Source organism: Halichoerus grypus, chromosome 2, assembly GCF_964656455.1.
Source record: "Halichoerus grypus chromosome 2, mHalGry1.hap1.1, whole genome shotgun sequence".
Taxonomy (NCBI): domain Eukaryota; kingdom Metazoa; phylum Chordata; class Mammalia; order Carnivora; family Phocidae; genus Halichoerus; species Halichoerus grypus.
The window spans coordinates 118147122-118160856 of record NC_135713.1 but is presented as its reverse complement, the minus strand read 5'-3'; the positions used below and the strand labels follow the sequence as shown (position 1 = coordinate 118160856).

General features: G+C 56.0%; 2 protein-coding genes across 6 annotated transcripts; one reads left to right on the top strand and one right to left on the bottom strand.

Annotated features, from left to right (window-relative positions):
- Positions 1-15: 15 nt before the first annotated feature.
- RELL2 (RELT like 2) lies at positions 16-3627 on the top strand. 4 transcript variants are annotated; one of them, XM_036116384.2, is made up of 8 exons: positions 16-479; positions 896-1142; positions 1531-1596; positions 1696-1762; positions 2201-2386; positions 2660-3035; positions 3162-3195; positions 3446-3627. In XM_036116384.2, the coding sequence occupies exons 2-7, from the start codon at positions 959-961 to the stop codon at positions 3192-3194; spliced, it is 912 nt and encodes a 303-aa protein (XP_035972277.1). In that variant the 5' UTR covers positions 16-479; positions 896-958; the 3' UTR covers position 3195; positions 3446-3627. The 4 variants fall into 4 exon arrangements, with proteins under 4 accessions (XP_035972277.1, XP_035972275.1, XP_035972278.1 ...); XM_036116382.2 differs by lacking the exon at positions 896-1142 and adding an exon at positions 663-820; XM_036116385.2 differs by having other exon boundaries at positions 16-498.
- Positions 2043-13621, bottom strand: FCHSD1 (FCH and double SH3 domains 1). 2 transcript variants are annotated; one of them, XM_036116375.2, is made up of 20 exons: positions 13547-13621; positions 13216-13313; positions 12575-12620; positions 12108-12175; positions 11618-11774; positions 11397-11533; positions 11238-11301; positions 10309-10437; positions 9717-9839; positions 9439-9534; positions 8922-9047; positions 8412-8516; positions 8061-8222; positions 7066-7194; positions 6899-6982; positions 6605-6722; positions 6267-6487; positions 5398-5485; positions 4495-4550; positions 2043-4366 (listed from the first exon to the last, which is right to left on the bottom strand). In XM_036116375.2, exons 1-20 carry the CDS (start codon positions 13565-13567, stop codon positions 4301-4303), a joined length of 2094 nt encoding a protein of 697 aa, XP_035972268.1. In that variant the 5' UTR covers positions 13568-13621; the 3' UTR covers positions 2043-4300. The 2 variants fall into 2 exon arrangements, with proteins under 2 accessions (XP_035972268.1, XP_035972270.1); XM_036116377.2 differs by having other exon boundaries at positions 11618-11753.
- Between the last annotated feature and the right edge of the window lie 114 nt (positions 13622-13735).

Here is a 13735-nt window from a genome sequence, read left to right as displayed (position 1 = left end):
TCCTCCCCACCCGGACCGAGACTCGGCGCCGCACACTCCCCCCCGGGGGGGCCGGGAGGGGCGGCGCAGTCACGCGCGCCCCACACTTGCGCTCACAAGCGCGCAAGGCTCTCGCTCTCCGCCCCGCACACCTGCGCTCCGCCCCCTGGTCCCGGGCTGGCGACTGGCGAAGGCATTTGGGAACCTAGAGCGGCTGCGGCGGCGCCCCCCACCCCCATCTCCTTCCCCTTCCCACAGCCAGAGTTGTCCGGAGCCAGCCGCCGCTCCCAACTAGCCCGCATCCCTCTTCATCCTTCCCTCCCCCTGCCTGCCGCGGCACCGGTATCTGCAGCCGGAGCCCGGAGCCGGTGAGGCGGCGAAGGGGGGAGGGGGAGGAAGCAAGGGATGAGCGCCGGGAGGGCGTCGGGGGCCCTGAGCCGGACTAGGACGTCCCTGGAGCCGGAACCGGAGCCGGAGCCGGAGCCAGAACCAAACCACCGGTACCGAGTGGGCCAGGTGGTGAGGATGGGAGGAACCGAAAGGGGTGGCGTTGTGCGGGCATACAGGCAGGGGAGGGGGTTGCAGAGGCCTGGCTCAGGCCGGCGCGGAGGAGGTGCGGACGCTGACTCAGGCGCGATTCTTGCGCCGGCCGCCTGAGAATTCCGTCCCATCTCGCTCTGCAGTGTCCTTGGGAGGGACGGAAGCGCAGGACAAGCTGGAAAGGGGAACGCTCTGGGCGTCGGGGAAGCAGAATCAGGGTCGTGGAAGAGGGCTTGCGCAGCCGCCGTCTGGCACCCCTGCCCCGGACCAGCACCCCTGGCACGGACAGCTCCTTGGTTGGGTAGGGGGGTGGGGCCGGACCTCAGAGGCTCGTCGGTTTCGGGTCCTGAGGACCGAATTCCTATCCCTCCCCCAGTCCCTAGCTGCAGCCCCCTAACCCCAGGAGGCTCCCTGGCCCGCGCTCGCCCCCCAGGGCCTCATGTCGGAACCACAGCCAGACCTGGAGCCGCCCCAACATGGGCTATACATGCTCTTCCTGCTTGTGCTGGTCTTCTTCCTCATGGGCCTCGTAGGCTTCATGATCTGCCACGTGCTCAAGAAGAAGGGCTACCGCTGCCGCACGTCGAGGGGCTCGGAGCCTGACGATGCCCAGCTCCAGCCCCGTGAGTGAGGAGCCTAGAACCTGGCTCAGTCACCTTTCTCCCATACCCTTCACCCCACACCTATTTCTGCCTTCCTGGCCAAGAGGCCAAATCCTGACCAAGCCTTCAGGAGGCTTAATGACGCTTTCTTGAGTCAGCAAGTGGGATGACCCCACCCTGAAAGCAAGCCTAGGAAAGGCAGCATGGATGGGAAGGGCCCACTGTTGGTAGTCTTGGGCTCCCACTAACTTTCCCATTTTTTCTGCCCTGACCCCTAAATGTTAACATCCAGCATGATGGCAAATAGACAAAGGGATAGGTCTTGAGCAGTAAGCCACAGAAGCCACCAGGTAATGTCCACCCAAAGCTGACTCATTTCCTGCTTCCTTGCCAACCTCTCATCCTTCAGCTGAGGACGATGACATGAACGAGGACACCGTAGAGAGGATTGTTCGCTGCATCATCCAAAATGAAGGTGGGTGTAGACTGGCCCTTTGCTCTCCCCAGCCCCGCTCAACTTTCTCTTGCCCTGACCTCCACCTCCACTGACTCCCTCTTTTCCTTCTCCCCTCAGCCAATGCTGAGGCCTTGAAGGAGATGCTGGGGGACAGTGAAGGAGAAGGGACAGTGCAGCTGTCCAGGTGAGCTGGAAACAAGGGCCAGCATGACTTAGCTTGCCTTGGAGAGTATCCTCTCCTCCAGCACAGTCCTTTCCCAATGTTCTCGCATGTCTGGGGGGAGGGGGGAGGCAAAGCTGCCTATCCTATATGAAGAAAGAAGTTTTATAGAAATCTGAGTTCTTCAAACCATACTTCCCATCTGGGTATCATCAAGCCTGACATTTATCCCTGTGCCATTCCTTTGAGTTAAACATTGCCCTCTTTTTAGCAAACAACCCTGGGAAAAAGAACACATGACAACTAAAATCTTAATATTGTGTTTATTAGATAAATACAAGAATGCTGGGGCCTGGGGAAAGTGGGGCATCTGGGGGTTTAAGAAGCTGAAAGAACAGGAGCAAATGGAAAAGGAAAGGAAATGGTAATGTCACTCCTGCTCCCTTCTTCCCTATTGTCCAGCGTGGATGTTACCTCCAGCCTGCAAGATGGAGCCCCTTCCCATCATCACACAGTGCATCTGGGCTCTGCAGCCCCTTGCATCCACTGCAGCCGGAACAAGAGGCCCCCACTTGTCCGCCAGGGACGCTCCAAGGAAGGAAAGAGCCGCCCCCGGCCTGGAGAGACCACCGTGTTCTCCGTGGGCAGGTGGGGATAGAAAGCCCCAGAAAGAGGGAGTTTGAGGTGGGAGCCCCAGTGATCAGGCGCCTGACTCCAAAGGTGGGCCCCAGCTCTGTTCTCCTAGACTGTGAGTTACAGCAGCAGTCAGGCTGTACAATGTGCCCCATAATCTGGGGAGGTCTCCCCCCTCCCCCTAGGCCAGAGGGAAGTGGCCATGAAACCCAGGATGTCCCTGGTTGAGGGGAAGCCAAGCAGTCTCTGAGTTGTGGTCGTAAGCCCCAGTGTTCCCTCCCTTCCCAGGTTCCGGGTGACACACATTGAGAAACGCTATGGACTACATGAACATCGTGATGGCTCTCCCACGGACAGGAGCTGGGGGTCTGGTGGAGGGCAGGACACAGGGGGTAGTCAAGGGTCTGGGGGAGGGCAGCCCAGGGCAGGGATACCTGCCACTGAGAGTGTGCCCCCTGAGAGGCCACAGCCCCTGGGCCTCGCCAGTCCCCCAATACAGAACGGAGGACTCAGGGATGGCAGCCTAGTCCCTTGTGCACTTGAGGGGAACCCTAGAGCCTCTGCAGAGCCCATGCTAGGGGCTGGAGGGAAGGGCCCAAGCCCAGGACTGGCCAGTCGAGAGGCAATTGGACAGCCAAGCAAACTGGACACCTCAGATCACCAGGTATGAAGGCATGGGCAGGGCTACGGTGGGCTCAGCTCTTATTGCCTCCTACCCTGGGCGCGGGGGAGATGGCACTTTTATGACCCACATCCTGTTCTCCCATTGTTGACCACTTCTCTCTCACAGGTGTCCCCACCACGGGGAGCAGGGGGTGTGTGAGGTGAGTCTGCTTGGGCCCCAAATCAGATAATCTCATTCTCCCACCCCCTACACTCCCACCCCCTACGTACACCACCTAAGCCCATTAGCTCGCTGTACTCCCAGGGATGGCCTTTGCTACAAAGTCTTTGGTTTAGTGGTGGGGAGTGGGCATGTGCTCCAGGAGACAGGGAAGGTCCTGCAGCCCCCGGGGAAAAGCTGAGACACATCCTGAATAGGAAGCAACACTGTTACCGTTCCTCTCCTCCAAGGCTCCTTCTTCATTGTGCTGATGGGACTACGAGCTGGCAGGGCCAGGGGGTGGGTGGGCATAAAGGAGCTCCTTTCCACTGGACAGCACTGCCCCCCAGCTGAGGAACCAGCTCTACGTCCATCTGGAGTTGCATGGTTTCAGGCTGGGGGACCTCGAGAGAAGTCTCCCCACCCCCATCCCTCAGTCTCTTTCACTTCCCCTGCCTGCCAACAGGCCGCCTGACCCCTTCCCCATCACCTCGCTCCATTTGCTAGAGCGTGGCAGCTGGGAGCAGGCCCCTGCCCTCGGTGGGCCCTTAAAGCAATAGCACCTTAGGCCCCCTGCCCTCTTGGCACAAGAGGCCCAGGCCCTTGGCTTGGGCTTAGTGCCCTTTATTCACTGTCAATAAATCCGCTCAGACCATTACAGCTGTTTTGCATACTGGCTCCAGCTCCTTTTGACAGGCCTGCTCCTGTCCCAGCCCCCAACCCCAGTGGCCATGGGTCACAGACCCAGTGGGGTGGGTCACAGAGCCAGGGTGGAGACACAGATGGGCTGGAGCCACTCAAGACTTTGGAAGATGGGTTCCAGCCCCAGAGATTACAGAATATTTCACCACCCTACAGATGGGGTGGTGGCAGAAGAAAGAGGGGTAGTTCCAGCCCTAGAGATAGCAGAAGTATGATGGAGGAAAAGGAGTGAGTTCCAGCCCCAGAAATGGGGAGATGGAAAGTTTCTACCCCCGGAGGTGAGAGTGGAAATGGGGGAGACTGCAGCTTTTGGCTGTGTCGCTCCAGATCATTGAGGGGTTGGTCTCTGACATCATAGGAATAGGGACAGCAGCATCACTGGGGGGACAGCAATCCCCCTGGCTTCAGGTGAGAGAATCTGGGTAGCCAGGATCCGGGCCTTTAGCTGGTGGGGGAGGCGGTGGACGCATCTGTAGAGGACACAGAGTCAGTACTCCAGAACCCTCCCTTGGGGCTATCCCTATCCATTCCCTCAGCCCTGCAGACAAAACAGGACAAGTTGGAATTACACAATCTCCTCCAAGGGAGGGACCCTTACCGGCCTGAGTCGAGGTACCATCATGTCCAGGGGTCCAAGGCAGTCCAGGTCTTGGTCTGCAAACAAGAACCACAAGTCAGTCTTCAGGCTTTGTTTCGTTCATTGCTGCATCTCCTGCACTTAGGACAGTGGAACTCTGTAAATATTTGATGAATTAATGAAGAGTCCCTAATCTTAGAGCCATAAAATCCATCAATCCATCCATCCTCCACTCTTACTTGGCACCTTGCTGAGAGGGGGAGATGGACTCACAGCACCCCCACTCCCAATGGCTGTCAGCAACCCGAGAGTGAAAAACCAACAAACACAATGAATGACTGAGTGCTAAATCATTCCAAGTGAACTATAGATGCCGGAGCAGGCGGTGCAGAAAATGCTCACAGGGACCTCTGGAATCGGAGGGAGACTTCGTGAAGAAAGTGGAAGTACCGGAAGGTTTTAGAAAAGGTGGGCATTCCAAGAAGGAAAATGATGACACAAACCAAGGTGTTGGCAGGATTCAAGAACATGAAAGGCAGAGGATGCGTAGTGGGAAAAGCTGGCTAATTTGTAAAATAATCTTCAGGAGAAAACAGCTGCTGTGGGCATGCGTACTATGGGCCAGGCACAAAGCTAGGCCCATCTTTCTAACTCTCACAACAACTCAGTGAGGTAGGGACCTTTCTCCTCACTCTGTAAAGGCCCAGGCAGGTTAAACATCCACCCTAAACCATACACTGGGAAGTCACAGGCAAAGTCTCAACAACGCACTTGCCTCCCCTCCAGAGCCCAAGCTCTTCTCACCATCATGCTTCTGTGAGCCTGATGGAGGAGGTTCCTGAGGGCAGGCAGAGGAGCCAAGGGCAACCTTTCTCCTCCTTCCCATCTCTTCCCCTCCCAGGGCCCCCAGGGCCCTCTACTCACCCACAGGCAGCACAGGTGCAGGGGCTCCATCCAAGGCAGAGGTGGGCACAGGAGGTGAGAAGCTAGGAGGAGAAGGGGATGGCAGCATCTGGGAATGAGGGGCACACGGAGTTATTCCTGGCACGTGGGAAGGTTTCACCACCTTTTCCTCTCATCCCGCCTTCAATTCCTGTCCCATCACTCCTTGATTTGGAGAGCGGCCAGATGCTTCTAGCCAGGTGCGGGCTTTAGCTGCTACACACTTCATTAGCCAATATGTACTGACACTGTGTCCCAGACATTCTGTTAGCGCTTCACATACACTCATTAACTCATTCCTCACCAGCATCCCATGAGGTAGGGATTTTTATGATTTCTCATAGAGGTGAGGCTCAGGTTAAGCCATCCATCGAAAAGCATGGAGCCTTTTAGTGGTAGAGCCCCGACTAGAACCCAGCTCTCCTGACTCCCTCTCCTAGGCTCTTGCTGCTGTAACGGTAGGTACCACATATTAAAGGACCTCCTGTGGGTCACTGGGCTAAGGGCTTTACCTCCATATCTCTAGTCATGACAGTTGGGCTGCTGAAGTTGGTACTATGACCCCTGTTCTACATGTAAAGAAATAAGCGCAAGATTATATCACTGCCCGAGGCAATGCAATACGAATCTGAACTCAGATCTATCTAGCACTAAAATAGGACCACCACACTCTTATGAAGACTGCCTGAGTTTCCCTCTTCTCTGCCCAGCCAAAGGAGATTGGGAGGTCCAAGCCAATATAGGAAGTAAATCGGGAGAAGGAAGGGGGCATTAAGATGAATATGGGGCCTCATTGGAGTGGAAGGCTCAACCTAGAGGTGCCTGGGGACCCAGGGAGAAGGAAGCCTCACCTGTTCCGGGTCTGAGAGTTCAGGCGGTGCTGGGGGGCCAAGCAGCTCCTCCACTAGCAGGGAGGGGAAAACCCCCACATGGCCTCCGAATTCTCCCCTCCAGAAGCCATCATCCACTCCATCCTGGGCCCGGGGCAGCAGGCGGATAAGCGCCCCCTCGGGGAAGCTCAGCTCCTCTGCACTCTGTCCTGTGTAGCTGTATAGGGCACGGGCCAGGAAGGCTGCAGAAGCCCAGGAGAGGTGGTGAGGGGAGTTGATGGGCAGTAGTGCCCCGGGGCCACGACACCTCAGGGCCACAACCACTCAAGGTCCCCTGACCCAGAATTTCCCATTCTCACCTGTGGGCTCTGCCCCTGAGGGATTGTCGCTGTCGTGGCCACTCTCAGGGAAGGAGAGGTCCGGGAAGTTGAGATACCGCTCAGGGACAAAGCCTGCCTCGCCGTGCTGGTTTCGAGCCTGTTCACCCAGCAATGTGAACAGATAGCAGACTTGCCTCAGCAGCCCGTGGCCCTAGCCCTCCTCCTCGGGCTTCTAGCTTTGTCTGGCTGGGTCCTTGCAAGCCACAGAGAAGTCCTTCCCATTGCCGTGCCCCCTGCCCACCACCAAGGTCAGAATCTAAGGTCCATACCCACCTTGACCCATTCATCAGCATCTCCCTCTTCTATGACCTCCAGCCACTCGCCCTCTGTGATGGTCAGCTCATCCTCATGCCCTGCCTGGGCCCCACAAGGAAGGATTCAGGACATGGCTGTCGCCCGTCCCCACTTAGGAGATCCCCACCCCCATGCCCACCTGATACCTGATAGCTGAACACCACATGTGCAGGGCAGGGGAGGGGCCTAGTGGTCAAGGCTGCCGGGGCAGGCTCCTCAAAGAGCTCCCCTGTCTCCTCACATTCCTCAAAGTCAGAGAGCTCAGCATCCTCAGCCTGGAGGGGATAGAGAACAGACATCATTGGGGGGGCCCACTCTCAAGTACCCATTTTATCTCCCACGCCTCCATTCTACCCTTAAAGAACACCGATAGATCACTCCCCAAGGTGGTACCACCCATCTGTCCACCATGTATCACAAGCAAAATCACCACAGAGCAGGGTAACACCAACAACAATCGCAGAATTACAATACTGAGTGCTTACTCTGTGCCAGGTATGATGCTAAACATCTTACGTATAGCACCTCATTTAATCTTCACAATAACCCAGGGATATTTTACATAAGTGTATCACCTTGTTTTACCTATTTTTTTTTAAATGTTTTAAAAAGATTTTATTTAATTGAGAGCAAGAGCATGCATATCCATGTGTGCACACAGTGGAGAAGGAGAGAAACAAGCAGACTCTGTGCTGAGCACAGAGCCTGATATGGGGCTCAATCGCACGACCCTGAGATCATGACCTGAGTCAAAACCAAGAGTCAGATGCTGACCGACTGAGCCACCCAGGCGCCCCCACCTCATTTCACTTAGGAGAAAACCGAGGCTCAGAAAGGTCAAGCCACTTTGCAAGATCACACAGCTAGTAGTAAGTGGAGTGGCCGGCAGTTGAACCACGTAGAATCCGTACTTGGAGCTTTAATTCATAATCGTCATCCTATATTCATGATAAAAGTTCACCGAGAACACTCTGTGTTACAAACTATGCAAGAAAATTATACATATTTCATTCCAGCCTCACAACAACCTCTTCGACTTCGGTACTGTTGGGATCCCCATTTTATAGAGTCTGCCCTACTCTGGGGAGATCTACCCTTTACCATCCTGGGTGTACAGGGGTAGGGAGCAAAGGGCACTCACCGTGGGAGAGAGGTCCCTCTGGGACAGCCGGGCCTCACTGAGCCGTCGCTCCTGCTCCACCTCATCCTGGGCCTGGGTCATGGCTGGCTTCAGCCAGCGCTGCACATCGAGGCCAGCTCCTCGTAGCAGGGCCAGCCGGGCAGCCCCCTTCACCTGGCTCACCTGTCATGGGGAAGAGAGATCAATCAAGGCTTTGGATGGGCCTGCCTCTGGGCGGTGAGTGGAACCACCCCAAACATGTCCACCTTCTACCTCCTGCCTCCCTGCTCCCCACCAGGCAGATAGAGAGGAGGAGGGTGTTGCATGAGGAGCTGGGATCTCAGGTGTCCCAGGCACAGGGCTACGCCTCACCTGTGCCCGCCGGATGCTCTCCCTCACTTCCTGCAGCCGCTGATCTATACCTGGAGCCTCCCGCTCCGGAACCTGCTGTCGCCTCTGCTCCAGCCGCTGCAGCACCTGGTTGCAAAGGCGGAGAACAGGGGTGGGTAGAAATACTCTGTGGGACAACGGACTATGGACCTGGCACTTTGCTGTTGGCTTCACGTGCATTAAGTCACTTAATCTTCCTCATGCGGCGGGTACTATTATTGGCCCCACTTTGATGATAAGGAAACTGAAGTCCAGAGAGGTTAAGTCACTCCCTTACTTGGGGTTACATAACGAGGAAAGAACAGAGCAGGATCTGAACCAAGGTGGGTCTAGCTCCAAAAGCTGTACTCTTAAATACTGTACCACACTAGTGGCCTAAAATACCTTTCCTTCCCCTCCTGCCTGCAGCCCTATGACATCCCCCACTGACTCCAGGGTCCTCATCTCTCAGCTCTTCCCACCCACCCACAACACCTGCACCCCCCACCTCACCCGATGCCCATGGTTCTGGATCTTGTAGTCTCGGGCAGCTCGGCTCGTCCAGCGCTGAACCTCTTTCTCCAGGCTACGGTCCCCTGCCATGCCTCCTGCGTCCTCCTCCAGCTCCAGGGCACACACCTCAATGAACAATGTACACAGATGCTCAGAGGAGGACCTGCTGTTGCCCCCGCTCTACAGTCTCTTCCTTTTTCCTTCTCTCCGTCCTAACCTCCAGGGACAGGGACAAAGAGGTGAGGACACAGGTGTGCATTCCTGTGGACACACAGAGTCCCCAAAATGGGATCTGGGTTGAGGGACAGAGGGAGAAGGAAGAGGATAGTGTAGTGAAGGGCCAGAAACGTGGAATAAAATTTGTTTGTGTCCTGCTGGGAGGGAGATGAACTAGAGTTCTGAAACCCCTTCTCCACAGTTGAACAGTCATTAACCAGGACAAGGATGATGAGGGAGAAGGCCTAAACCACAGTCCCCTTTACATGTAGTTTGGTTCCAATGAACAGAGAAGTCTCACCTGATCAGTCCCTGCAGGCTGAAACTCCTGAGGCGGTGTAGGGGAAAATACTCCAGGCTCCTGAAGAAAGAGCTTCAGATCCTGCTCCCAGCTTACCTGGGGGTTGGAAAAGGTCGAAGTAGTCGCTCACTGGTTACCACTCCAAGCCTGTCCCCAGCCCCTCTTGGAAGAAGAAGGATGGGTGAGAATAAAAGGGGCAGATATGCAGTGGGTGGTCTGTACTGAAAGAGCAGGGTGAAGAGGATCTCTGGGGAGCCCTTATAGGCCACAGTCCTCACCTGGGAGGTTGCCTGCCCTCCACGGCGGGCATGCTCCAGGGCCATCTCTGCAGCTTCCAGCTCAGTGCGGCTTAGCAAGGTCAGGGGGTCCCTCAAGTGTTCCAACAGCTCGCTGACCAGGGCCTGGAGAGAACCCCAGATAATGACACCACCCTTCCCCCAGCATCTACTGCAAAGTAGGCTCTCTGCCCAGGTTTAGATGGGTGATGGGCATGAGGAATTGGATTGAGGGAAGGAATAAGACAGTTAACTGCTTCTAATAATAGGCCCTCATGTACGCATAGACCTTAACAGTTTAAAAAGCATTTTCACATCCATTCTCTCCCCTGAGCCCCATTAGTCCCATAAAGTAGGCAGAGCAGAAGTTGTCCCTAATCAGGCAACTAGGTGTTCAGAGGGGCTAAGTGTCCTGTACAATATCATGCAGCCAGCTAGAAGCAGAACCCAAACCAGAACCAAAGGATGTAACTTCTACCCACTCAAAGCAGGCTGGGTCCCTAGCACCACCCAGCCTGACAGTGGTAGGAAGCAAGGAGAGGCTCTCCCACAAGGCAGAGGCAGGAGAGGCAGGGGTATCTGGGCTGGGACTGGCCTTGAGCAGGGCTGGCAATTCCTCCTGGTAGTAGTGGTCAAGGTGGGCATTGGTGGCCACCAAGTTGAGCAGGTACTCATTGCGGGCTGCTCTCAGCTGCTGGGAGTACTGGGCTGACTGGGCAGACAGCTAGGAGGAGAAAACAGGTGTCAACAAGGAGCCCTGGACCCATGGGGTCCTTCTAAGGCCAATCCAGATCCAGAATGGATTCTCACATTATTGAGTGCTTACTATGCACCTGGAACTAGACTAAAAATTTTGCGTACTCAACAACTCCTGCTCAAAATGCTCGAGTGGCATCTATGTCCATTTAAAATAAACTCCCCACTGCTCCTTACTGTGGCTGGCCAGGTGCAACAAGAGCTGGCCCCTGCAACCTCTCTGACCTCTTTTCACAGTGCCTGTCCCCTTGCTCAGAGTGCTCCAGCCACACTGGCCTTCTTTCAGTTCCTCGAGCCCACAAAGCTATTCCCACGTCGGAACCTCTGCACTCACCATTTCCTCTCCCTGGAATGTTCTTCCCCTAGATCTTTGCATGGCTGAACACATTCAGGCCGTGTGTTCAGACAGCCTTTCTCTCTAAATTACATCCTGTTACCCTTTACCATAGCACCTTGTTTCGTTTTCACTTAATCTGATTGTTTCTTTACTTACTATCTGTCTGCCCCTCACCAGACTCTGAAGGTAGGAACTCCACAGACTCCTCAATAAACGCATAGTAAAGGAATAAAAAATAAATGTACTATTTCCACATTCCAGATGAAGAACACGAGACTCCGAGAGATCAAGTTAACCAAGGGCACACCCTGAGGATGTAGCAGAGCCTGGATTCGTCCCAGTCTCTCAGATTTATGCCCCTGGGTTCCAAACCACTAGACTACTCTGCCCACCTCTCTCCCGCCTCCACTCATGTCCACATCCCCCCAAACCTTGGTGCTGAGTTTCTGGAGACTGGTCCGAGTGTGGAAGAGCCCGTGGTCACTTCGGTTCAGTCTGTGCAGGAAAGGGAGAAGAGTCAAGGTCAGGCCCAGCTGTGGTGCCTTGGCTCCCTTCCCCCAGCCAGGTTTCCCCACTCCCCACGAACCCACCTAGCCTGGACGTCAGCCGCCTTCTCCTGTGCCAAGGCCCACACACGCTCTCGCTGGCCGTAGAGCTTCCGACTTCGGCTCAGCTCCCGGACAGACTGCAGCACCTCCGCTTGCGCCCTCTGGAGGTTCTCTGCTCCCTAGGGGCATGGACACACAGTCCTGACCCAGACCACTTCCCACCCCACGCCAGCCCTTCCTTCAGCCCATCCACTGAGCCGTACCTTCCTGAGCACCTGCTCCTTGGCACTCCGCCCTGTGCCCCCTGCCAGGTCACGGTATCGGTCAGACGCCTGAAGCCGGGCTTGGCCCCCAGCCACGGTGGCATCCAGCAGGCAGCGCCAGGCACCAAACACCATCCTGCCTCTCCCCAGAGAAGGTCTGTGTTGAGGAGGAGAGCACTCCAAAGCTTCATGAGAGCCCCCCCCCCCCCACCACCAAACCGAACACCATAGGAGACAGAGTGCTTTCCCATCCCCCTTGTCTGGGAGCCTATAATCGATCAGTGCATTAGCTCAGCCACAAGGATCACTCATGCCCTCTGCCTGCACCCACAGTGTCCTTGCTGGGTCAGCTCCTCTCTGGCTGCTGTGTCAGCTCTACCTGCAGCTCACATGCCCTCCCCCCTCACTAGCCCTTCACTCCCATAGGTTCCTGAGTTTGAGCTCCTCATCCCTTCCAGGCCCCCTGAACTCCCCCCTCGATGGGACCCACCTGCTGTCCATCTCCCCACTCCGGTGACCTTCCCTCTTCAGGAATGGCCCAGCCAGTTTCTGGAGTGCCTGGTGGGAAAGCCATCACAGACTCAGTTACCTTTCAAAGACTCTCACCAACTGGGAGAATATGAAATCAGAGTATAATAATGCCATTCACCAGATGCATATTATGTGCCACTCACTTTGCTAAGTGATTTACATGCATTAACCTATTCCATCCTTACAACAACCCTACACGAAGGTACGATTACTATTCCATTCTACAGAGAAAGAAATTGAGGCCAAGAAAGGCTAAGCACCTTGTCCAAGGTCACACAGGCAACAAGTAGCACGAGAGATCTGACACCAGTCTGCCTAATTCTAGGCCATTGCTCTGGACCAGAAGAGGAGTATGTGCAGAGAGACAATGCTATGTGTAAAGGAGGCTACAACAAAAGGGAAAGTCCAGAAAAAGGAGTCCCATACCTGTCCATATTCCCGTTCAATGGCTGCCCTCTGCTTGCTGTAGGACCTATGAAGATTAGAGGGGAAGAGTGGTGTCACTGTCTAGTCCTGTTCTCCCACCCTCAATCCTCTCCTCAGCCTGGGCAGGAAGAAGAGGGGAGCCAGGCCTAAAGTGTGAGTACACCAGGATGGAATGAGACTGAAGAGAGAGTCCTTGAGATCACCTCAGGCAGCCACAACCCAGAACAACCTCACCTCATTGTTCAGAGCCTCGGCAGGATCCTCCCCACCCCTGGAGAACCGTCTCCGGGCTTGGAGGTGAGGACGGATGGGGGCCTGGATACATTCCAGCCTTCCAACAGGTCTGGAAGAGTGGGGGGAGATCCTGCCCCAAGCTTGATTGTGGGGCGGAGGGAGTGGTGTGGAGTCAATGGGGTTGGGAGAGGGTCCCTGTGTGTTTGTGTGTTGGGTTAGGAGGAAGAATAAGTCCTATCTGGTATCTGGAGAGACAGGCCGACAGTGAGGGCCGGGAATGGGCAGGTTGGAGAACTCTTCACCCCCTGCTTTCCCCTCCCCGGTCCGGCTCCCACCGACATCTGTTCGAGAAGAGGCGGGGCGCGCAACAGCGAAGGTGGGGGTATGTGGCGGAGATCAGAAGCTACCTGATGTCCTCCAGCAGATCCGCCTCCCTCTGCTGCCGGGTCTGAAGGATGCTCAGCTGCTCCAGGAAGCGAAGCTTGACCTCCTGGGCCGGCTTCACCTGTGAGGGTTAGAATAGGTTGAAGACCCCTGGCGCGGGGACCTGAAAAACACTCCGCGCAGGGAGCGGTGAGGGGGCGGGACCGGGGAGGGACTGGGGTGTTTCCTGGGTTACTTCAGGGTTAGGCCCTGAACCTTTACAACTCCTCGCCCCCCACGGCGGGTCCAGTGCCCCCCTCAATTCCCACCATTCCCCCAGCCCACCAGGAGTCCCCATTCCCAGGACCAGCTCACTTTTCGGGGCGGCGGCTGCATCTCCACTCCGGCCAAGGGAAGCCACTCGACTCCGGAACTCGAGAACGCCCCGCCCACGCCAGAGCCCCGCCCCGGACCTGGCCCGGCTCCGCCCCCGTCCCGCCCACGCCTGGTCCGGCTATGCGCAGGGCTGCTAAGCGCGAAGGTGCCGCTGAGAAACCAAAGAAA